General features: G+C 37.4%; 2 protein-coding genes across 2 annotated transcripts; both read left to right on the top strand.

Moving 5' to 3' along the window:
* Window positions 1–6,463: 6,463 nt before the first annotated feature.
* On the top strand, window positions 6,464–8,356 carry LOC126633968 (protein RETICULATA-RELATED 4, chloroplastic-like). Its single transcript, XM_050304476.1, has 2 exons — window positions 6,464–6,470; window positions 7,635–8,356. Exons 1-2 carry the CDS (start codon window positions 6,464–6,466, stop codon window positions 8,354–8,356), a joined length of 729 nt encoding a protein of 242 aa, XP_050160433.1.
* A 12,811-nt stretch (window positions 8,357–21,167) lies between these two features.
* Window positions 21,168–24,734, top strand: LOC126583417 (probable glutathione S-transferase DHAR2, chloroplastic). The gene is made up of 6 exons (XM_050247761.1): window positions 21,168–21,503; window positions 21,992–22,082; window positions 22,251–22,394; window positions 22,754–22,871; window positions 23,827–23,967; window positions 24,322–24,734. Exons 1-6 carry the CDS (start codon window positions 21,287–21,289, stop codon window positions 24,406–24,408), a joined length of 798 nt encoding a protein of 265 aa, XP_050103718.1. The 5' UTR covers window positions 21,168–21,286; the 3' UTR covers window positions 24,409–24,734.
* Window positions 24,735–26,169: the final 1,435 nt, after the last annotated feature.

Raw genomic sequence — 26,169 nt, 5'->3', positions numbered from 1 at the left:
CCGAAATAGTTTCTAGATTTCAGGACAAATCGGGAATCCCGAAATGATTTTGGGCTTTTGGGCTTTTGGGGTTTTGGGCTTTTGGGCTTTTGGGCTTTTGGGCTTTTGGGCTTTTGGGCTTTTGGACTAAAATATTATGTTTTTGGGCTAAAATTGAACCTTTTAACACTTTTGGGTTGCAATCTGCTAAGAAGCCCGTTGCAATATGTGCCAATTGCAAGACTATGTCAATTTAAATGTAGATGCTACAATTGCAAGACTTTATCGATTTAAATCATTCATACAGAAATATGTGCAACTATTGAAGCCTTCATTTTCTATGGACTCTATCGATCTAAATATATATTTAAAAATTAAATAATATATTTTTTTTTTCAGTTCGGTTTGGGAATACCGAAATCCCAAAAACTTGAGATCGATTCCCGTACTGAAATTTCGAGATCAGTTCGGTATTGGGTATCGAATTTTTCGGGAATTTCGGTTTGGGATTTTTTCAGTTTGGTTTCGAGAATTTTTCGGTTTGGTTTGGGATTTTTGGGATTTTTTTCCAGCCCTAATCACGCGTGTGATGAACACAATACTGCCCAAACTTATGCTCTGATACCAAACTGACACACCCCGACCTGGAATGTCCACCTAGTCTCCAAATCGAGCTGTGCTAGCCAACACCCGAAGGGTGATGAAGCAATAAAGTGTAGTGATATGGAAAAATGTGAATAAATTTAAGGGAGTTTTAACGAAACACTCCCGATACTGTTCACTTTAAAGAAAAATGACATTTTTACTTTGAAAAGTCATTCCTGATACTATTCACTTACAACACCTTTTTGTCATTTTGATTAAAACTCAAAGTTTTCAAGCCATTTTCATTAGTTTTCCTTAAATTTAAACCCAAAAGTGCCTAAAAATAAAAGTGCACTAGTGAGCGGGAATGAACCAATTTCATACGTGATGTCAGAGCATAAGCAAAGTACAGTAGAGTAGATTAAGAATTATACCATTGAAGGTAATCTTCAATGCCTGGATTGCCAAGAATCCTCGTCGAAACGAAAGCTCAACTACTGAAACCTGGAAGGGCAAAAATAAGGGTGAGTGGGCTTAAAAATACAACTTTGTAAAACCCTTTTGAAAACGTAATAATCCTTCCTTATAAAACAAGTATAGTTTCCAAATATATATACTAAGTATAGTATGAAAATACTTACCGTAGTCTACAATTTCTCAAGAATTCAATACGTTACAGTATTTCGTAAATAACCACCTAACATTCGGTAATCACATAATCTCGCATACGTTATCAGCACATGATGACACATGAGTTTATGTAGAGGTATTCTAACATGAACATGACTGCGTGTAATAATTATTTATGCTCTAGTACTACAATCACATGAGGACTAATGCTATGCGCATCACATACGAGTCCTGATTGCCTATAGCAATCTAGGACAGGACTGTCACCTACAATGGATCCAAAGTGAGCATACGGTGCGATGTGCACATACACGTGAAAGACTGGCCTTGTCCCCGGGTGAGTACTAACACTAGTGTAGCAATAATAAGCAGATAACGTAAATATAATCATGTCACAGTGATTCGATAATTCTAGTCAACATAATACCATTCATGGCCACAATATAATTAAGACAACCCATAATAGTATGCATACATGTGCATTCCGCAAGATTCAGAATAATTTCATAGTTCTCAACATTATGACATTTCTTATAAATGTTAATTTAATTATGGCAATCACGTAGATACATACATACACACACACACATATATATATATATATATATATATATATATATATATATACATACACACATATATATATATATATAAATACATATACATACACATATATATACATACATATATATATATACATATATACATACATATATACATACATATATATATATATATATACATATATATACACACATATATATATATACATAGGGAAACTAAATAAATATATATACTATATAAAAGAAAAGACCCACTCATAGTTACTTGCGATGCCATATCTGTTCGAACTAAGAAAGCCAGAGTCTTCGATGGTAATCGCACATACGCATAATATTGGGTCCCGTCAGTAAAACTTAATTAAAACGATTAAATTTGGGAAAACGAAGCACTGATTTGGAATTAAGGGGTCGAAATAAGCTAAGAACGGTCACGAGAAAATTTTAAAAAATGGACTCGGGGCATTGAAATTAGCCTATGAGGGTTTTCGAGAAAATTTTGAAAAATTCAACTAACTGTCAACAGTTAACTTTAATGAAATATTCCATCTTCAGACAGAATATTATGTTAAAGTTAATTGGAAAGTTAACAGAATATTCCCTTGGAATATGCCCTCCAAATCCTGAAATGGATCCGAGTTAGGGTTAATGGGGTCACGGGTTTGGGCCCTATGTTTTTTTAAAACTGATCGACCTGGTCCCCGTCACATGTCCGGTCAGCGATTTCTGGGCTGGTTGGCCAAGATAGCTTCCCGAGCTCCGATCGAGCTCAAATCTCAACCATAACTCACCATTTAATTACCAAAATGAAGATATGAGGGTAGGGATTCAAATTATACCATTTTGGTTCTCCACCATGGCCAAAAAATGGTCGAAAGACGCTTGCAACTCGTGGGTCCTTCGTCGGAAAACTGAGAAGATTTCCCTCAAATTTATCTGCACCAAAACGTCACCCAAAACACACTTATAATTACTCAATCATCATCAAAATGAGATGGGGATGACAAATCGAGTGGTCCCAACCTTTACCTTGGTCAGATTCATCATGTCATTGTTGGAATCCTGTCAGATTCGAATGGAGCTCGACTTCCAAACCGAGTGTCAAGAGAAAGAGAATGAGAGGGAATTAAGAATATGAAGAATGAGAGAGGTAACCCAGGTGATGGCTTGGTAGAGCTCGCCGAAGATGACATCGAGAGATAGAGGTTTGGTGTCGATGTTGTTGTTGCAGAGGTGGGACACGTGATAAAGGTGAGGGAGAAAGATGTATAGCAAGAGACAGAAAGGGACATATATAGGTGATATGGTAAAGTAATAGTGGTTCCGTGTCCTGAGAGCTCGCCGGAGTGGCTAGGTGGTAAGGTGAAGTCACTTTTTTCTCTGCAATTGCAGAGAGAGACGAGAGGGAGCTAAGAGATGAGAGTCTTAGAGAAAATGGGTGAGTTGGCAGAAAATGAGTAGTGGCTTAGGAGAAATGGGAACACGGGAGAAATAGGTGTGGGCCCCGTTGGCATCACAAAAATCTCAACATAAATTAATAAAATAATGAGGGACAAGTTATCCAAAAATAGTGAATTTACTAGATTACCCTTCACCTTGGTAATCACATAAAATCTTCGTCGTAACTCTAAATTCAATTCTATTTGCACCCACGCATTCGTAACGTCGAGTTCTACAAGAATACGCTAAAAGAATGTTTCACACTCTCACTATACGTTGGTCAACGCAAGTCAATAATCCTACCTCTAGGGCATTTTGGTAATTTCACACTTTTAAAATTAATAAAATCGTAAAATTAAGGACGGGTTGTTACACACCCTTTGGGATTATAAATCTCAAAAATATCAAACATATAGAAATATACATATTAATATTAATATAATGAGGTTTTCAAAGTCAAGGGGTTTTGATAAAAATTTGAATAGCATTAAGGTTTTAGTTAAAGAGTGTTAGTGACTAGAGACCGAATCCAGAATCTTCCTTTAATTAATCATGATTAATTTGTTTGACAGAAAAAAAAATCATGGTTAATCTAGAGTGATTTTCGGTCCATTGAATCAAAATAAAGCATTCCAATGCAAAAAGTTTTGGAATCAAATATTAGTTTGAATTTCGAAATTTTGGGTTATTGAAATTTATTAGAAATTTTAGAATCAATTTTATCTCAAAACTTTCGAAATGTAATTTAGATCTCCTACATTTTGCAAGATTTAAAAATAAAATTGACAAAAAAGAAATTTTAAATATACAAAATACGAATTAAAGCCATTACATATGTATACGACATAAAATCATATTGGACAAATAAAATCGTATGTATGATTGTACTCTTTATTTGTTATGTATAAATGATTAAATATACAAAATACGAATTAAAGCATATCTAAATATAACAATAAACATAATAAAATAAGAATCAGCATGCTGTTTTTTTATTTGTAATGTATAGTAGTTTGAAAATTTTGGATCGGATTGGTACATGCCAAATGATATCCAAATTTTTTTTTTTTTAAATCGGATTTGGAAAATTCGGACTTGGGACAAAAATCTTTGGTTTGAATTAAAATTTCTAATCCAACTTGCACCCTTATGGTTAATCGATATTTCTATTCTCATTTGAACTTTTCAATTCATAGATATGGATCTCGGACCTATGAATGATAATATTCCCAAAACTCAAAAAAAAAAAAAAAAAGGAAATGTGTTAATCTCATTTAGGTCACAAAAGACTAGCAAACAATTGGGAAGCAATCAATTTTTCAGTTGTTATGATATACAAATATTTTTAGATTACAAAATACTGAAACTTAGGATAAGATACGTAATGGGCTAGTCATAATAGTTTAGTGTTGAATTCTTAAGTTGAGAGCATTAGCCTGCAACCACTTGATAAATAGGTTTAGAAATGTTTAGAGGCAAAGTAGTTGAATGAATTGATTTGCAGTCTTTGTTTCATTAATAAAATTGTAGTCTTTGCATATGAGTCGAGATTTTTATAATGTTCTTGAATATGAAATGCTTAAAATTTTCAGAAACTAAAGTTTAACGGTTAAAAAAGCCAAGGTATTCCAACATTTTATCGAATGATTGCATGATGATCGTCGATACCACATGCACAATATATTCCTTGAACACAATTAATTCTTGGTCCAAATAGAATGCCAATAAGATTCCTCCAAATCGGATGGGTACCATATTGTCGCATTACATACGCACGTAATCCCGCAATTATTTCCAAATCAAACTTATTAAATCGCTAATCTTGATGCACGTAATTATCATTTATTTATTATATAATGTTGTATAGATTAGCAGAAAAAATGGTGCGTATAGATATTAAGGCTTTTGTTAATCATATTACTTATGTCGACATGTTTATATTAGTGTTTCTTTTAAGTATTCGCGCCGAAGATTAAATCGGAAGCAAGTACAAACAACAAGTTGTTTAAGATTTCATTAATCACACATCCTAATCTAAGCTCCTGTTGATTACAACAACTTTGTCCCTAGAAGTTTGAAATGCTAACTATAAAATACATATAATTTATGAGCTGAGATTCTCTCTAGATCACATTGTCTGTATCTTAAGGATCAGCAATTCAGATCACTCAATTTGAATATGACAACTCTATTAACTAATTTTGCTGACGTAAAAATCCGAATTTCTTTTTCTCTTAAACGGTTTGAATTTGTTAGTCATTTGGCTCTAGACAATGAAGTCTAGAGAGGACCTCAAATCATCAATTATGTAGAAAGGGGTGTGATATCCACACACATTTTTTTACGTCTCACACACCCTTCTAATTTTCGGCCGTCGGATCTAATGAATTGAAGAAGATCAATGAACAGAAATTAATAAAGGTGTGAGAAGTAAAATTAGATGTGTGGATAACACATCCCGTATAAAAATTGCCACCATCGATGAGATCATGAAAGTAATGGAAGAACTGACCATTCAAACCATATTTTTAAAGGACGAAAATGACCTGGTTTTAGAGTATAATTCATTGTAATCATACATGAGATTAAAATAGGGTCCTGTCACATTCAACATGGTCTTCTACTTGCTCAGTCAAGTAACTCGTTAACGTTTTTTTTTTCATGTAACCAAAGAAAATAAAAGCTCGAGACAAAGAAAGGTTTCAAGAGCTGACAATCGGGTTGTGTTCGTACATGAGCTTTTATATATTTTTTTAGTTTATGCATGTAATTAATTGCTTGAGCTTTCTCGTTATTTTGTTAAATGTGTGAACTTTGAAAATAATATTTACTTATAATAAATAAATAATTAAAAGAAACTGTTACAAATTCAAATTAAATGAGAGTAAACTTGATATAAGTCTGATTTTTTAATATTTATTTATTAATATTTATTTAATATTTATTGAAGAAGCTCTTTTATTGGATGAGGAGGAGGAGGATGGGTGCGCGGTGGGTTTGGGGAAGAAAGGGGTGGGTTGCTGGGAAGGGGGGTTGGGGAAGATGAAGATGGTTTTTTTTTTTTTTTTTTTTTTTTTTTGGGTTGTAGGTTGGGCTCGGGTAAGGGGAGACGAACTAGATTTTTTTTTATTTTATATTTTTTAAACTTTTCTTGAATTAATTATTATTTTAATATTTATAAAATATTAAATGATTTTTTTTTTAGTTTTTAATAATATCTTATTAATTTTTTAATAGAAAGTAGGCCCTGATGAATTGACAGACAATTGATGGAAGGTATGACATTGACCCTTTTTTCAAACTAAAGATTTTGCTAGATTAAATGTTAAATTAGCCACTGACGGGGTTTGAACCCACACCATCATGCAAGGACTCAACACCTTTCCACCACAATGGTAAATGGCCACTTGCATAAGATTATCTGTTAGTTAACTTTTATAATCACTATTGTAAACATTCCTAGTTTAAGTGTGATTGTGTAAATCCTATATTAGATTTTATTCTAGTTATCTTTTCCTATTGTATCTTGTATTTCTTGGGGAAGAAGGAATATCTTCTTTCCTTTTACTACTATAAATAAAGGCACAATGTAGGAGGGATAACAACACACATTCCCCTACAATTCTACAAACACATCTCTTTCACTCTCTTATCCTTGCCGCCGACCCTCTTTAACATTGTCAGATAAAATAGACCACAACACGTTATCAGCACGCTCCTACCGCTGCGCTTAGGAATCTGACTTTAGAGAATTTTGCTGCATCAAACCAGTTCATCCATATCATCACGCACTCAGGTTATTTCAAAACAACGGTTTTTATCTTGATATTTTTGCAGCCCTGATAACATGAACATTCACCATGATGCATGACCCGACTTTAGGTTTTACGAATTTTAGATTCTACATAAATTGTATATGCATCATAATCATAATTGTTGAATTATGTGAATTTGATATTGGTTATGAATTGTGTTTGTACCATACTTAGGGCCTCCGTATTTAGATCTCTTATAAATAATTGGGGGACTCAAACGTAATTATGTAATAAATGAAGAGGCAAATATGTAAAAAGGGGAGGAGCCCTTAGTCTATAAAAGAGCTTCTTCACCCTCACAATCCGAGAGGCTCTGAGATTCAGAGCAAAGCCTCACTCTCACCCTCAGAAGCTCTCTATCTCCCTCATGATCCTCTCACAAACAGAGAAATACAATATCAGTGTGGACGTAGCCCAAACATTGGGGTGAACCACAATACATCTTGTGTTCTTTACTTTCTTGCAGATTCACAGTCGGATTTACGTTGTTCCAAGACCCCTCCAATTTTGTGCATCAACATTTGGCGCTGTCTGTGGGAATCGACACAAAAAGCTATGTCGGTTCTCTTTCATTTTTTCATCTCACCACCGTGAAACCTCACCACACTCCATCTTGAATCTGCAGAAACCCGAGAACCAAACAACCCAACACCCATTCAATCAGCAGAGATAAGAGAGAGAAAGAGAGGTAGTGAAAGTAAAGCGTTGCAAAACAACCAACAATGGCTGCAGTCACCACCATCTCCAACTTCTACACTTCTCACTCTCAATTTCCCCCTTCACCAGACATCCCCCGCCATTTCTCTCTCTTTCCAAAAAGCTTCACTCTCACCATCATCTACCGCACTAACATCACCGCAGCTCCCTCCCTCTAACTCACCACCTCCCGCCTCACCCGATCCCCCATCGCCGCCACTGTATAAGGCGGCGAGCCCCAATCAGGCATGTGTTGGAGACAGCGGAAGTGGAGGTAATAACAATGACAGTGATGGAAATGGTGATGACCAAGATCGAAACAAGGCGGAGGCCCTGGCGGCAATGGCAGAGGCTGGGAGGTCATTGGAGAGTCTACCGAAGGACTTGGCGGCAGCTATAGAGGCGGGGCTGGTGCTAGGGTTGATTGTGAAAAGGTTCTTTCAGCTAAAGAAGTCGGCGGTGTTCAGGTGGTTGCTTGGGTTTGATGGGTTCAAAGAGCAGTTACTTGCAGACGACTTGTTCTTGACTAAAGTTGGCATCGAGTGTGGCGTTGGGATATTCACTAAGACTGCTGCAAAATTGGAACGACGCAGAAAATGCTCGGGAGTGAGAACTTGCCACTGCACAATCATTTCATACAGTCAATCTTGAAGATTGCATGCCAAGCCGAGACCCCACCATCAGTCCATTTATGTCCCCATCCAACGAGGTGTCTCGATACCTCTCAAGTACTACCCCGAAGCTTGGCGTTGCAAGTGTGGCATAGAACATTTAAGGTTTCTTAATGATAACACTGTCAACTACTTGAAGCTATTTTTGCTTTTGTCGACCACATGGAAAAAGTCATACTTATATTGCCAAGGTGCAAGCTTATGGTGCTGCAATCAGGATGGGTTATCTTCAACAACCCACTTAGACAAAGGGAATAACTTTTTCCAACAAATGACTTAGCTTTACCAGATATTCATATGTGCTAGCATGCTTTGTCGCACTTATCCAACAAAAGAAAAAGAAAGGCCCTCAGACAGCTCAACCACTCCCACAAAAGTGAAAAGAAAAAGCAAAAGAAGATAAAAAGAAGCAGACATAATTGCGGTGGTGATGGCATGGAAAAAAGGGAATTACGGGCGTGACCCATTGAGCAGAGGGTCGGATTTATTTTTTAATGATGTAATTTATTTTTCTTATCTTTCGGAGACATCTATATAACCCCATTAGAGGGTAATAAAAAATAAAAAAATAAAAACGGCAAGCCCAAAATAATGGGCTGGAATGTTATGTGGAAGGCCAAGGCCCATATGCCCAAAAGAGCCAGGCCCTATGGCTTCAAGTTTATTCGGCACCCTGCCACTATTATCACCAACTAGGTGATTAAAAGTACGTCCAGTACTCCAAAATTATTCGGCAGCATGCCGCTATTATCATCCACTAGGTGATTAAAAGTACGTCCAGTACTCTAAAATTATTCGGCAGCCTGCCGCTGTGATCAAAAGTATGTCCAATACTCCAAAATTATTCGGCAGCCTGTCGCTATTATCACCCACTAGGTGATCAAAAGTACGCCCAGTACTCCAAAATTATTCGGCAGCTTGCCGCTATTATCACCAAACAGGTGATCAAAAGTACGTCCAGTACTCTAAAATTATACATGAGCATCACTCATGTCAATCATACATAAACATTCATGAGCATCACTCATGTCAATCATACATAAACATTTATGACCATCATTCATGTCAACATTCGTGAGCATCACTCATGTCAATCAGCTTCAAAAGCTTCATTTATAGAGCTCTAGCTTTGAAAGCTTCATTTATAGAGCTCTAGCTTTGAAAGCTTCATTTATAAAAGCTCTAGCTTCAAAAGCTTCATTTACAGAGCTCCAGCTTCAAAAGCTGCATTTACAAAAGCTTCAACTTCAAAGCTTCACTTGCAAAGCTTCATCTACAAAGCTTCAGTGCAGGGTATACAAATATCGCCTCCGAACAACCGACACTTCGGCCCATACATGGATTCAATTTGAAGTCTCCAGCCAACAAACTCTATTGATTGAAGACTTGGGGGACTACATTATGTACCATATATTGGGCCTCAACTGGGCCCCATGAAAAATACTTGGGCGACTTAGCCCATTATTTATGTATTGAGGAGCGAACCCTTATTCTATAAAAGAGACTCCCTCACTATCATTAGAGAGCACCCATTATTCATGTACTGAGGAGCGAACCCTTATTCTATAAAAGGGACTTCCTCACCATCATTAGAGAGCATCACTGCTAGTTGAGCAACCGCCTCGCCGCAAGCATCAACTCTAGCCCATCACCATATATTGGGCCTCATAAAAAAATACTTGGGGGACTTAGCCCATCATTTATGTATTAAGGAACGAGCCCTTATTCTATAAAAGGGAGTCCTTCACCATCATTAGAAAGCATCGCCGATTGCTGAGCAACCGACTCGCCGCGAGCATCACTCCTAACCCATCACTTATGTATTGAGGAGCGAGCCCTTAATTTTATAAAATGAACTCCCTCACCTTCAACGTCACAAGCCGAGCCAACCAAGGCAACATAAGTCACAAGCAGAGCAACCTAGCAACATATGCTACTTCTAGTGTAACATCATTTCACTTTGAGCACCGCCTCATATCAAGTATCAGTTCAAGACGACATCTAGTTACTTCGGCACACACATGGACTGAATTTCAAGTCTCCAGCCAAAAGACTCTCTTGACTGAAGACTTGGGGGACTACTGTTTGTACCATACTTAGGGCCTCCGTATTTAGACTTCGTATAAATACTCGGGGGACTCAAATGTAATTATGTAATAAAGGAAAGGGTAAATATGTAATAAGTGAGGAGTCCTTATTCTACAAAATGACCCTTCACTCTCCTCATTAAGAGAGGCCAATTCTTAGGCCATGGAATGGCTCTCTCACCCTCAGAAGCTCTCTCCATCTCTCTCCCTCACAAACAGAAAAATACAATAATCAATGTGGACGTAGCCCAAACATTGGGGTGAACCACGATACATCTTGTGTTATTTACATTTCTTGCAGATTCATGGTCGGATTTACGTTGTTCCAAAACCTTCGATTTTGTGCATCAACACATAGTAATAATATTTTCCTGATTTGGCCAGGAATTGAGAATATCATTTAAGCGCATCATTAATAAGGGTTAGGCTATTCATGGAAGGCTGTTCCATGTCGACACTATTTAAACACCCCCCCTTTTCTTCCTTATGTATGAAAAGGCATTATCCAAAAATTGAGAATTACTTTTAATCTTGGTTTAGTGAAAGAGGCTGTTCCATGTCGACACTATTTAAACACCCCCCCCCCCCCCCATTTCTTCCTTATGAATGAAAAGGCATTATCCAAAACTTGAGAATTACTTTTAATCTTGGTTTAGTGAAAGAGTGTTTTTGTGTTTTCTTCCTATCTCTAAACTCATATCTCTTTGGTGAATTTCTTAAGGTGACGAGTTATTTATGTTCGAGTGTTCACTTGTGGTTTCTCTTTTGATCTCCATTATTCGGTGTCAAATTGTTACCAAAGTTTCAGAGCTCCAGCTTCGAGAGCTTCAGCTTCAAAAGCTTCATTTACAAAATCCATCTTCAAAGCTTCACTTGCAAAGCTTCACCTACAAAGCTTCAGTGTAGGGTATACAAATACCGTCTCCGAACAACCACCACTTCGGCCCATACATGGATTCAATTTGAAGTCTCCAACCAACAGACTCTATTGACCGAAGACTTGGGGGACTATACTATGTACCATACATTGGGCCTCATGAAAAATAATTGGGGGACTTAGCCCATCACTTATGTACTGAGGAGTGAGCCCTTATTCTATAAAAAGGACTCCCTCACCATCATTAGAGAGCATCGCCACCTACTGACCAACCACCTCACTGCGAGCATCAACTCTAACCTATTATTCATGTATTGAGGAGCGAGCCCTTATTTTATAAAAGGGACTCCTTCACTTTCATTAGAGAGCACCCATCACATATGTATTAAGGAGCGAGCCCTTATTCTATAAAAAGGGACTCCCTCACCATCATTAGAGAGCATCGCCGCCTGCTGAGCAACCGTCTCGCCTCGAGCACCAACTCTAGCCCATTTTTTGTATTGAGAAGCGAGCCCTTATCTATAAAAGGGACTCCCTCACCTTCAACGCCACAAGTCGAGCCAACCAAGGCAACATAAGTCACAAGTAAAGCAGTCTCGCAACATGTGCTACTTCTAGTTGAGCATCATTTCAGATTGAGCACCACCTCATATCGTGCATCAGTTCTAGACGACATCTAGGTACTTCGGCCCACACATGGACTGAATTTCAAGTCTCTAGCCAAAATACTCTCTTGACTAAATACTTGGGGGACTACTATTTGTACTATACTTAGGGCCTCCGTATTTAGATATCGTATAAATACTCGGGGAACTCAAACATAATTATGTAATAAATGAAGGAGCAAATATGTAAAAATGGGAGGAGCCCTGAGTCTATAAAAGGGCATCCTCACCCTCACAATTCGAGAGGCTTTGAGATTCAAAGCAAAGCCTCACTCTCACCCTCAAAAGCTCTCTCTCTCCCTCACAATCCTCTCACAAACAGAGAAATACAATATCAGTGTGGACGTAGCCCAAACATTGGGGTGAACCACGATACATCTTGTGTTCTTTACTTTCTTGCAGATTCACGGTCGGATTTACGTTGTTCCAAGACCCCTCCGGTTTTGTGCATCAAAAATTGCATCAAATTGAATTCAATTAACATATTATTGTTTTGCATATGCATATAATTGAATTGAATATGATTTGAATTAAATTATATATGAATTAATTAAAAAAAATTGCGATTGGGAACCTAGGGTTCTTCGAACCCCTGACATCACCCAGGCCTGTAACCTGAGGACTGATGTTGTACCAAGCCGAGAACCACAGAGACAGAAGCTCCGAGCCCCACAACCCAGAAACCCAACACCCTTCACGGCGTCCCCACCATCACAGGATGACCTGCAACCCATCCTTACACCTCGGGTGACCATGTTTGACGGCCTGAAGCTGATCATCGACATTAATTGACCGAGATTCGATTGAATCTCATCGTTTTTTTTCAAAAAACCCTATTCAAAATTCTAAGGTTTTACAACTAATGTCGAGATTTTTTTCTCAAATCTCCGTTCACTTTTGAGGTCTCCCACGACCTATAAGACTCACTCCGAGCACCATTGTCCCAAAGCACCACCGCCTGAAGCGGTAGCGCCGGCCTTCTTCCCCGGCACGCACCCAGCTACGGTTGGGGTGTCTTTGGACCCAACCCAAGCCCTATTGGGCTTCATCTCTCGGCTTGCTCCCTAATTTTTTGGATTCCCTGCTTTTGCCCAATGCATTTTTCCCCCAGCCCGTGAGTGAGAAAAAAAAAGGGAAATTTTTTGGGCCTGCCTACAGTAGGCTGAGTGACATTTCTTTAGGGGTCAGCTTTTATGTGGCCCGTGTTTTTTTAGGGCCTTTCTTTTAGCAGCCCCCAATTTATCCTCTCCCCATGGGCCTGCAGCCCCACCCGAGATATCCTAGCCTAATTTAGGGCCTAGGTCACACGGCACCATTTTTATATAGTCCCCCGTAGGCTTATATTTCTCTTTTGGGCCCTGAGTTTTATTCGCCTAATTATTTTAGGCCTAATGGGTTTTATATTTTTTTCACCCACACTTTAATTTGGCCCCAAAGTCCAAATAATTAAAATTCAATTATAATTATAAACCTAAAAATCCTATCTTTGCATATTCAAGTTGCATTTTTCTGTGTATATATTTGTGTTTGCCTGCAGGAATATATGAACCTGAAGTTCGTAATTATTTTGAAACCTGAAGTTTCTTGTTTAAAAACATGAAGTTTTCATTTAAAAACATCACCCATGAAAACCCGAAGTCTTTTCATGCAAAATTAAACTAATAACATGTCTATTAGAACCTGTATTTTCTACTCCTATGTGAATGGATTGATTTTTCTCCATTACACTAACCATATCTTATCCATCTATTTTGTGATAGGAACATGTCGAATTTGAACAAACTCGACTTCACCGCTTTAGAGGTCTCTAGAAAGAACTACCTCAAGTGGGTCCAAGATGTAAAGCTTCACCTCACTGCAAAGAACTTGTGTCCTGCTATTGAAGAAGAGACGGACAATCCTGTTAGCAAAGCTGAAAAAGCCACCGATATGATCTTCATCCGAAGACATATTCATAACGCTCTGCAAACTGAATATCTAGCTGAGGAGGATCCACGTGCACTATGGGTCGCTTTGAATGATCATTTTGATCACCAAAATGACATATTCTTGCCTGAAGTAAGACACAACTGGCAGCACTTACGCTTCCAAGACTTTAAGTCTATGAATGAATATAATTCTGAAGTTTGTCGAATCCGATCACTTCTCAAGTTTTGCAACAAAACTTTGACTGAAGAGGATCTCCTGGAGAATACCTATTTGATCTTCTCTGCTTCTAATATTGTCCTGAAGCAACAATATAGAGCTCAGAAGTTCACTAAGTTCTCAGATTTGATATATGTTTTACTTCTCGCTGAAAAGCAGAACCAGATGTTGATGAAGAATCATCAAGCTCGACCTACTGGGGCGACTGTTGTGCCTGAAGCACATTATAACACCAACCAATGCCCAAAACGCCAAAAAATGCGTGGTAGGTGCGGCCAGAAGCCATCCTACCAAGGTCAACAGAGTCAAGACCCATCTAAGAGAGGAAACAAAGCCCCAAAGCGCCCAAACCTCACTTCCAAGGCCCAGAACTTCAAGAATAATGGCAAAGCACCTGAAACTATAGATGCGGATATGTGTTATCGTTATGGTTCAAAGGACCATTGGTCCCTTATTTGCCGAGCTCCCAAGAAGGTTGTAAATGAATATCATTCTCATCGTAAGAAGTTTGAATCAAACTTCATGCAAGTAGACGAATTGGAGACTACAAAGATGGAGATTTCTGACTTTCAGGAGGATACCACCCCTATGAAAGATTAGAATCTTAGACGTAGACTTATTTTTTAGTTGAAATAAGACAATTGGGGCCAAATTCCACCTAGTGGCCGAACCCTCCTTGTTTTTTGTTGATTTTTGAACAATTTTTCCTTTATACTTGGATTATTTGTTAGTGATTTGTTTTTTTTGGATATTACATTTTAATTAATTACTATCCTTGAATAAATGAAATTATTTTGAATTGATATTTATTTTTCAAAACTTTTATGCATGTGACCGATTCAAATTAATTTTTCATTCTAGGTATGACTAGTGGGAAAGTTAGTTGTCTAGCAGATAGTGCAACCACGCATATAGTTTTGCGTGAACGCATCTATTTCACTAACTTCATACCTAAGAATGCACCTCTGATAACCCTTTCAAGCTCATCCAACCTGATAGAAGGATACGGTAAGGCACTTATAATGTTGTCCAATGGTACAATCTTGACCATTTCTGAGGTAGTCTATTCTCCACGTTCCAGAACAACGTTGTTGAGTTTCAAGGACATTAGAGATAACAATTACCACGCTGAAACCCACGTAGAAAATTGAGTTAAATTTCTTTGCATAACTTCCTACGACTATGGTCAGAAGCATATTCTAGAGAAGATGGATCATATCCCAAGTGGTCTATATACTACGATCATACGCCCTATAGAATGCCACTATGTGGCCAGCCCTACTACTGGGACCGCGCACGAAATTACACTTTGGCATGATCGTTTGGGACATCCTGGATGAATAGCGATGCGCCGTATTCTCAAATCTTCACACGAGCATCCACTAACCCAAAGTTTAGGTTCGATCCAAGGAATCGCATTCCAAACATGTTCCATGGGAAAGCTTATTACTAAGCCTTCTTATGACAAGATTCGTTCGAATCCTCCCATTTTTCTACAACAGATTCAGAGGACATTTGTGGACCGATTCACCATCCCTGCAAACCATTTAGATACTTTATGGCTTTGGTTGATGCTTCCACACGTTGGTCACATGTGTGTTTATTGTCCACAAGGAACTTTGCATTCTCTAAACTATTGTCTCAGGTTATCAAGCTCAGGGCTCACCATCTGATTATCCGATCAAATCTATTCGATTGGATAATGCTGGAGAATTCACATCTAAAACTTTTGATGACTATTGCATGTCGGTTGGGGTTTAAGTTGAACATCATGTACCCCATGTTCACACCCAAAACAGCCTGGCAGAGGCTTTCATTAAGCGCTTACAAATGATTGCTCAATCGTTAGTCATACATACCAAGCTCTTGATCGCTGCTTAGGGCCATGCAATATTGCACGCAGCAAAGTCGGTCCGCCTGAGGCCTGTTGCGATACAACTATTTAGTGCCCTTCAGTTGGTTATGAAATACAAACCCGACATATCGCATCTGCGCATATTTGGTTATGCGATATATGTGTCGATCTCGTCGCCCTTACGTACGAAAATGGGGCCTCAGCGAATGATGGGAATCTATGTTGGATATGATTCTCCTTTGATTATTCGTTACTTAGAACCTTTGACAAACGATATGTTTACCGCTCATTTCACGGATTGTCACTTCTATGATACAGTCTTCTCGTTATTAGGGGGAGATAAGAATGTCAACGTTCCTGAAGAAATACGTAAACTATCATGGACGACTCCCACTTTGGCTCATTTGGATCCCTGCACCTCTCAATCTGAAACTGAAGTGCAGCACATATTAGATCTTTAGACCATAGCTCAGAGCATGCCATATGCTTTCACCGATCTAATGTGCATGACAAGATCACACATTCCAGCTGCGAATACACCTGCAAAGATAGATGTACCAAATGTATGACGGACTACCCTCCTAGAAGCCCAGGACGCCAATCTTAGTGATCCACGTACATTAGCAGCTAGCTATTCATCTGCCCCTACACAAAAACGTGGCAATCCTCTTGGTTCAAAGGATTCACACCCCTAGAAGAGGAAACCCACGGCACAATGTCCCGAAGAACCTACCGTGAATCCAACTATTGCTTACTCATTCTACCCAACTCATGAGGAAATTCTAGATTATGGAAGCGTCCTTGAAGAAACGAATCCTCCTCCCGAGAATCGAGAGATTTCGGTCTATTATGCTAGCTTAGATTATGTGTGGCATAGAAATGAGATAATTGTCGACAATGCATTAGCATATGCAGTAGCTACTGAGATCATGTTGAGCAATGACATTGAACCCCATTCTATTGATGAATGTCGACGTATAACTGATTGGTCAAACTGGAAACACGTAATCCAAGTCGAACTCAATTCGCTTGCGTAACGTAAGGTGTTTGGACCTGTAAATCCTACTCCTTCACATGTGAAGCCCATTGGCTACAAATGGGTTTTTGTTGTGAAACGTAATGAGAAGAACGAAATTGTGCGTTACAAAGCTCGTCTTGTTGCACAAGGCTTCTCACTATGCCTCGAGATTGACTATAACGAAACTTATTCACCCGTTATGGATGTGATTACTTTTTGCTACCTTATCAGTTTGGTATTTTTTGAAAAATTGGATATGCAGCTGATGGATGTAGTAGCCGCATATCTCTATGGGGACCTTGATACGGAATCTATATGAAAGTTCCCGAATGACTTACATTGACTAGTTCAAATATTTCCAAACCCCAGAACACGACCTCATTTGGCTAAGGCGTTCACAATACGGTTTGAAACAATCCAGAAGAATGTGGTATAACCGTCTGAGTGAGTATTTGACTAGTCAGGGATATATGAACAACGAATTATACCCTTGTGTGTTCACTAAGAAGTCACATTATGGATTTGCGATTGTTGTAGTATATGTTTTTAATATGAACCTCATTGGAACTCCTGAAGAGCTTACGAGAACTGCTACACACCTGAAGTCGGAATTTGAGATAAAATATCTAGGTAAGACTCAATACTGTCTTGGTCTCAAGATAGAGCATTGTTCCAATGGAATCCTAGTACATCAATGGAACTACACCTGGAAGGTGTTGCGTCGTTTTAATGAGGATAAAGCGAAACATTCGAGTACTCCTATAGTCGTTCAATCGCTAGATGCAAAACAAAATTCCTTTGGTCCGAATGAGGATGATGAAGAGATTTTGGAGCCTGAAGTTCCTTATCTAAGTGCGATTGGAGCTTTATTATACTTAGCTCAATGCACTATACCTGACATCTTCTTTGCTGTTAATCTTTTGGAAAGATACAGTAATACACCTACACGCAAACACTGGACCGGCATGAAAAACATCTTACATTACCTTAAGGGTACAACGGATTTGGGCTTGTTTTATCTTTACGGATCCTCGAGTGATGCCGCACCTTCTGCCTCTCGAGTCAATTCACGCCTTGTTGGTTATGCCGACGCAGGATACTTATCTGATCCGCACTAGGCGCATTCTCAAATGGGTTATGTCTTTACCATTAGAGGCACCGCAATCTCTTATAGGTCAACTAAACAGACCTTAGTTGCCACTTTGTCTAACCATGCTGGAATTCTTGTCTTACATAAAGCAACTCGGGAATGCTTTTGGTTGAGAGCAGTAATGAGCCATATTTGAAGCTCCTACAATCTTTATCCAGTCGTTGATGTCCCGACAACGATCTTTGAAGACAACGCAGCATGCATCAAACAACTCAAAAAAGGTTATATCAAAGGAGACAACACCATGCACATTGCGCCGAAGTTTTTCTTTTCACATCAACAACAAGAGCATTAGAAGACTGAAGTCACGCAAATCCATTCACAAGACAATCTAGCCGACCTCTTCACCAAATCACTGCCAAAGGCGATTTTTCAAAAGCTTGTTCATGGAATTGGTATGCGTAAACTTTCTTAGTTGTAACTTTACTATTTCTCTTTGGAATTGTGTCAAACTCAGGGGGAGTGTCCTGTAAATACTTGCTTGATCTTAATGTACTCTTTTTTCCTACGATTAGAAGCATTTTTCCCACTGGGTTTTTGCTACCTAACTAGGTTTTAATGAGGCACCCACCTTGGGCTGGTCATATCCCTGATGACGTCCCATAGACGTTTCTTTTGACTTTGCATTTCTCACACATTTTTCCTTATACTATGAATTTTGTCCCTCCTTGGGTTTTTGCCATACCCTTAGGATTTTTTTAGTGAGACATACTACTTATGCAAGTTCCTACCTTATTGAGAATAAGTGTTGTTCCTTAGAACCAGTGTTGACGAGTCGACTTCCTCAACTTCTGCATGATGCTAAATCTATATTGAGTATTTACACACTCAGGGGGAAGTGTTGTAAACATTCCTAGTTTAAGTGTGATTGTGTAAATCCTAGAGTAGATTTTATTCTAGTTATCTCTTCCTATTGTATCTTGTATTCCTTTGGGAAGAAGGAATATCTTCTCTCCTTTTACTACTATAAATAAAGGCACAATGTAGGAGGGATAATAACACACATTTCCTTACAATTCTACAAACACATCTCTCTCACTCTCTTCTCCTTGCCGCCGGCCCTCTTTAACATTGTCAGATAAAATACACCACAACAATCACTTAGTTTTTATAATTATTATCTCAATTTTTCTTCTACCTCCATCACATGTTAATTGTGTTAAAAAAATATTTGATCTAGGTTTTATATATACGAGCATATATACTAGTATGAATATAAATGTATGAAGATGAAATTTCTTAAACTATTTTCATGGATGATAGGTAGATTTTAGGTTTTATTTATTTTTCGTATATTCTATCTCCATCACGGGTTAAATGTACTTATCAACCTATGATGTATCATATATGGCTGGCATATAAAAAAATTTCAACTATTTTCCATATATGTGGTTGGATCTTCATATTAAAATATTCAAATTAAAAGATTGAGTAAAGATTAATACATCAAGAAATTTAAACAGGCAAGACAAATTTAATTAAAGTAAAAAGATAACAAAATTGAACTAAATTCAATCACAACAGAAATTTTTTACCTAGATCTTCTTTTTTTTTTTTCTTTTTTTTCAAACGATAGGTTTTGTTAGATTAGATATTAGATTAGTCACCAACGAGATTTGAACTTACGTCATTATGTAAGGACTCAACACCTTTTCACCGCTATAATCAAATGCCACTTGCATTTTATACCTAGATCAAAGTAATTCCATTAAACTACAGATGAATTATGAACTACAGTTTGGTTGGAAGGGAACAAAGAATGAGGATCCTCTCCGGATCCTCTTTGTGAGGATTTTGGAGATCCTCAAATAGTGTTCGTTCATCGTAAATCGTGCAGCCAGTTTTCGGTAGGTACTAATTATGTTTAATTTTAAACAAAATAATTTAAAATAATTTTTTACCACACGATATACATTGAACGGATATGATTTGAGAATTCTCAAGATCCTCACAAAAAAGATCTAGAGAGCATATCATCATTCTGGAATGAAGCTTTAATTAATTTATGTATTTTATGGGCTACATATAGAGAATAGTACTTCCAAACGGCAAGTGGCTAGCATTGTATCTGAATGAATCTTTCTTCAAGCCCAAGTGTTGTCACACTTAATTTAGGTCTATGATTTCTTGGACACCCACACATGAGAGCCCGCTCTTCTTCTTAGTTGCTAATAGGGTGCGCTTGAATTAGGTTAACTCGAATCTCTTCAAGCTCAATTTGATTATCATGATCGGATGAGTTAGAATGAAGTAAAAATCTGATCAAATCCAACTGACCTTTATTCAATCATTTATTGGGTTCGGTTGGATTGTGTTGAGTTGATGTCTTTCTCGCACATGTCAACCCAAACCCAATCTAATTTCTAGTTCGAATTCTCTCATACACATATTACCCTTCGTGCTTCATATTTTATGAGCTACATACAAATGTTGGGGTGACTGTAATTGAAGTTTTTGTTGGTTTTTATTTCAGCAATGAAAGATAATGTTGGCTTTACATTTCTTTTTGTTGAAATTTTTTATTTTCTTTATGTTTCAACTTTCGCATTTTTTCATATTCTCTTAAAATTTATTTCAGCAATGAAAGATAATGGCTGTACATGAAATTAACTTATATGTGGATAATGTGTAGAATTGAATTTTAACTAGTATAAACATTGTTTGATTCAAAATTTGAAAAATATTGCAAAAAATAAAGGTGTTACAATTTACAAATCAATAAAGTTGGCCAAATCCGAACCGAACTAAGTAAGTCCAGATCCCATTCAAACGCAAACCCAACCCAAATCCAAATTGTGAATGTTGAGTTTGAATTAGGTAACATTTTATATAGGTTTTTTGTTTTTCAACTTCTTATATTGCTGAGCCTAATAATGTAGTTCAAATTTATCTTTGATAAGAATCGAAGATAAAACCTCACTGACAAGTAACTAGACCGGAGTACTAATTATCATAGAAAAAAATACTAAATAAATAAATGTGAGAAGTGTGTGCCACGCGTACAGTTACAATCTGGAATCTCCTGGTACACAAAATCAGCTGTAACGAATATAGCAAGCTCCAGCATCACTCTTCGCCGCTCCTAATCTCCTCGATAAGCTTTAGATATTGCAATGTCGACCACCGCCAGAATCCATCCGACGGCCTCCGCTGTGCTCTCCACCACCATCAAACACCACCTTCGGCCGCCTCCCAACGCTGTCGTATTCAGAACCAATCCCAACTCCCTGCGGCGCCGCGGCACCACAAGAACCCTCACGGTGGCAATGGCCGCCCCTCTCGACGTTTGTGCCAAGGCTTCCGTTACTGTTCCCAACAAGCTCGGCGACTGTAAGTCTGTTTGGTGTCCTAGAAATTGCAGGAGAATACCCAATTTTCAATTGGGTCACCAACCCATGTGGCAGATTTGTAGCATTGCTATGTTCGGATCATCCATTGCGCCAAATTCATAGAAATTGATAGTTTTGTGTACATTTTGTAGAAAAGTAGTTCTTCTTATACATATTTTGGAGGAGGGAAAATCGAACGGAAAGGTTTGGGATTTTCAATAGCTATCGAAATTATAGACATAACATGAAAAGATGATATCTTTACATTGGAGTTTTACATTTTTACATACATAGAGTAAATTTCAACCGGCATTGTTGGAAATGTCTGATAACTATGTCGAATTTAAGTTCTCTTATAGTTTCGTTGTTACATAATGGTGTATAAATATTGAAGTGGGATATTGTTTAATGTGTTAGTGTTCGTAGCGGTACCATTTGAATCAGGGGAGCACATTATTAAGTGTTTGTTTGATAACTTGTCTTTCCTAGGTCCCTTCTGTCAAAGGGTGTTGCTGACACTAGAGGAAAAGCATCTCCCTTATGACCTGAAGTTGGTAGACTTGGGCAACAAGCCAGAATGGTGATTGCCTTGAATTTATCTGGGATTGAATTTTATTTCTTTGGTGTTGTTTCTTTTTCTATGGTTGAAAAATTGTCACTTGTGTATGCTAGTGCAAATATCTGCTGCTATTTGGTTTTATCTTTTTAGTTCAAAGACTTTGTTTTATCAACTTGTTTCTATGTTTAGGTTCTTAAAAATTTACCCAGAAGGTAAAGTTCCTGTGGTAAAACTTGATGAGAAGTGGGTTGCGGATTCAGATATTATTACACAAGCACTGGAAGAAAAATACCCTGATCCACCTCTGGCAACGCCCCCTGAGAAGGCTTCAGTGTATGTTATATGTCCTGTACTATGCATTACTCTTTCATTACTTTTCACTAGGACATATGTAATGGCTTGATGGCCAAAATATTGGAGCGTCAATGTTAGTCTTGTCGAGATTTTCATTTTACTTATGCTGAGTTGTATTGCCATCATGATTATAAACTTTAAACTTCTTAAACTAAACCAAATTTGTTTTCCTGATATTGTGTGGCTCTTTTGAAAAATATATCATGTAAAGTTCACCTCCAGAATGTTCGCTAGTCAGAACCTTTACTTATTTATTCCGCAGTTCTATTTTTGACTTTGCTGTCTTGTCAAAATATTATAATTGTTTAGGTTCATATTTGAAATTTTGATCTTTGCAGTGGATCGAAGATCTTCTCTACATTTATCGGTTTCCTTAAGAGCAAAGATGCCAAGGATGGAACAGAAGAAGCGTTGCTAAATGAACTTAAGTCTTTCGACGATTATCTCAAAGAAAACGTGAGGCCTTCTACATTCCTTCCAGTTTTTGCTGTACCTTCATATTAATGAAGTTTTCGTTCACATTTTGTGAATAAATGATGCCTTGAATTTATATCAGCTTGCTAATTTTGTTTTGCTTGTTCATGAAAGCTAATTTGTTTGCATATGAAATAATCAAATGAATAGCGGGAGCGTGTTTTTATATACAACACAAAAATTAAAGTCTACACCCAACAAAAATACTCGTAGTAATTTACCTGGGATAGAACCTCTAGTAATTAGTCCTAATTTTGGGTAATGGACTGTAAACAGCCTATGTTTAAAGTCTACACCCAACAAAAATACTCGTAGTAATTTACCCGGGATAGAACCTCTAGTAATCAGTCCTAATTTTGGCTAATGGACTGTAAACAGCCTCTGTGTGTGTGTGTGTGCAGTGGTAAAAAAATTGATTCACAACATTAATTTCATGGGAGATAATTTATCGACAGGTTAAGAGCCCATATAGGCTTTCTCTTAGAATTTTAACAACATAATTCCTCTAAGATATGTGAATACCTTTCTCTTATCTTACAATTTTAATATCCGACAGCAAAACGGAATCTTTCACAATTCTATAGTTAAAATGTTCATGCTGAGAAGATGAGTCAGAGTCAGGTAGTCACTCCCAGTGATGAATGTCACCCCTGTAGACAACCAAAATCGCAATGCTATGTCTTTTTGAAGAACATTAATGATCATCGTGCTTTCTAGTCATACCATGTTTTATCCTACTAAATCCATGTTGGATTAAACCATCAGTGGTTATATTCTTATTTATCAGAAAATAAAAACAGATTTAGGATGCTATCTTTCGGTGCAATAGCACTTGATGTGTGCTTTTTGTGAAGTTAAATATCTTCTTGTACAGCCATGCTTAAAAAAACCAAATTGAATGGATATATGTTTGACATTTGTCCTCTATGTATTAAAGGGTCCTTTTATCAATGGGAAAGTGGTTTCTGCTGCTGATTTTTCACTTGGACCCAAGTTGTATCATCTAGAGATTGCTCTGGGGCATTTCAAAGATTGGTCAATTCCCGATTCTCTTCCATATGTGAAGTCTTATATGAAGGTATGTGAAATTGAAATGTGTGTCGCTAACAAGTTTACACTACTAAGTAACAAGAGGTTTATCTTGATTATGAAATTGACATCACAACTCCTGGAACTTGCTAATAAGATTAGCTAATTACATCTAGATGCACTTTTTTCTGGACTTGCATCATAAATTTTGAAATTGGACTTGCAAGAATGTCAAGGATACCATGTTAATGGAAGTTCTATGACCATATTGTCAAAAAAATTGTAATCCTTTTGAGTTTAGCCCTTGTAGTTCTTGCTTTTTACTCGTGCTTGTGTGAGGACTAGAACTCATTTTGTACTTAGCGAAGTATGTTTCTAACACTGCTGAATTTCTGACATGCAGAGTATATTCTCACTGGATTCATTCGTTAAAACTAGTGCCCTGAAAGAAGATGTCATTGCGGGTTGGCGTCCAAAAGTCTTGGGTTAAAATGTCTTGTTGCTGTTATCTCTAGGTATATATCTAAACTTTACCTGTACTGTACCTTAATAAAGTCAATGGTTTCTCTATTACTAACCTCTGTATTGGAGGTCACATTGTAAGAGCAGAGTATCAGTACAGTGAGTTCATAGATTCAGGTGGGTAAAAGAAAAAAAAAAAAAAAAAAAAAAGGTCGTGAGCGGGTGTAGAATTTGGAGTGTTGCGTGTATTATAATTTAGGAACTCCTCACTTAAGTGTGTCTGTAGAATTACTAAGTGGATTGAAATGTTAATGCAGATATTGGAATATGTTGAAATTTGACATCGTTCTTTTATTTTTTATCTTTTGTTACAAAAGCTCAGCGAAAGTAGTACATCGAGGTTATAGCAAAGCTATTGATGTTGCATAGCTTCGAGTACAGAAGGTGAAAGTTGCTGTAGTTACATAAAATGCGCTTAAATGTATCAACCAAGACGGAATGTATCAACCCGACAGTGAACTTTTCATGCATTGATCATGTCAATTGTGCAGCATGGCAAAGGAACCCAGCTTGGTTGGGTTTTGGCTGCACCTGAACAATAAACAGTACAATGGAGCCGGCCTAGCAGCATCGAAATGAGCAAGCATTTCGAAGTGACAATTTTTGGACGACACGACAATACATTGAGAAAGCAATTAAGGTTAAGAATAATTTTGCATGTGTGCTTGCAACTTTGAATGGATGCATATCGCAGTACTTGATGTGGAAACGGGTTTTGGCACCAAGTTGAGAAAGCAAATAAGGTTAATGATAGTTGAAAAGGGACATTGACTTGTCCTCTAACATATGAAAAAGTGCTTTTTGAAAAGGGGGATTCTTTTTTTTATGTATATGTTCCGCAGTATCTGGTATCCCAGATGTTTTGACCGTAGGGTTTTTGTCCTCTAACATATGTAAAAGTGCTTTTTGAAAAGGCAGTGTGCTTTATACTGCAACATCATATTTTAGAATTGTTTGTGGAATGGCTGGGTTTGATTTTTGATAAATAAAAGTGTTTCAATTAAGCTTGGAAGAAAATTTTAAACACTTTTAACGGATTTGGATCCTCGCCTGTCTCCTCCCTGGAGATCCAAGGAATCAACGAACAGGGACCATTGATAAAAAATCGTACGGTCTCAATTAAATGTTTTTTATATTTTTAAAAGTAAAATAGCATCGTTTTGCGTGAAAAATATAAAAAAGGAAAAAATTGTGATCGCATGATTTTTTATCAACGGTCTGTGTTCATTTATCCCTAGGATCCCCAAGGAGAGGATCCGATGAGGATCCAAATCCACTTTTAACTTGTAAAAGTGTGTTAGAAACACGCCCAAGTGCTTAAAGTAATTCCACCCCTTTTGCCTCGACAAGGGCTAGGAAGACTATGATAGTTACTATTTATCATTCACAATTAATATTTGCCCTTATCATGACAATTAATATGGAATTAGCTTAGATTTTTCAATGTGACGAAAACACAGCTTGGTATATCAAATGTCATAATACAAGTGGTTGGATATTTAAAAAAAATAAAATTCTATCTACTTGTATTATGACAATTAGTGAACTAGCCGTGTTCTCAGCATATTGAAAAATTTCTTCAATTGATGAGGAGGAGTTCTCATTAATTCACTCCTTATCTGATTTACGAAACTTCATGTTTAGATCGAAACTATTATAAAGATGATCTCTACAAAAAAATAAATGAAGTATGAGATCGTTTAATTATCGAACTATATAAAAATATATA

The sequence above is a fragment of the Malus sylvestris genome, chromosome 9 (genome assembly GCF_916048215.2).
Source record: "Malus sylvestris chromosome 9, drMalSylv7.2, whole genome shotgun sequence".
NCBI classification, from domain to species: domain Eukaryota; kingdom Viridiplantae; phylum Streptophyta; class Magnoliopsida; order Rosales; family Rosaceae; genus Malus; species Malus sylvestris.
Note: the sequence above shows the minus strand (reverse complement) of the source record. Positions and strands in the feature narration are given on the sequence as shown.

What these genes read in the sequence shown, in the direction of transcription:
- LOC126583417 (XM_050247761.1), top strand. Translation starts at nt 21,287, where the DNA reads ATGTCGACCACCGCCAGAATCCATCCGACGGCCTCCGCTGTGCTCTCC. An exon ending in ACGATTATCTCAAAGAAAAC is followed by an intron (nt 22,872 to 23,826) that starts GTGAGGCCTTCT and finishes TATGTATTAAAG; the next exon opens with GGTCCTTTTATCAATGGGAA. An exon ending in ATGTGAAGTCTTATATGAAG is followed by an intron (nt 23,968 to 24,321) that starts GTATGTGAAATT and finishes TCTGACATGCAG; the next exon opens with AGTATATTCTCACTGGATTC.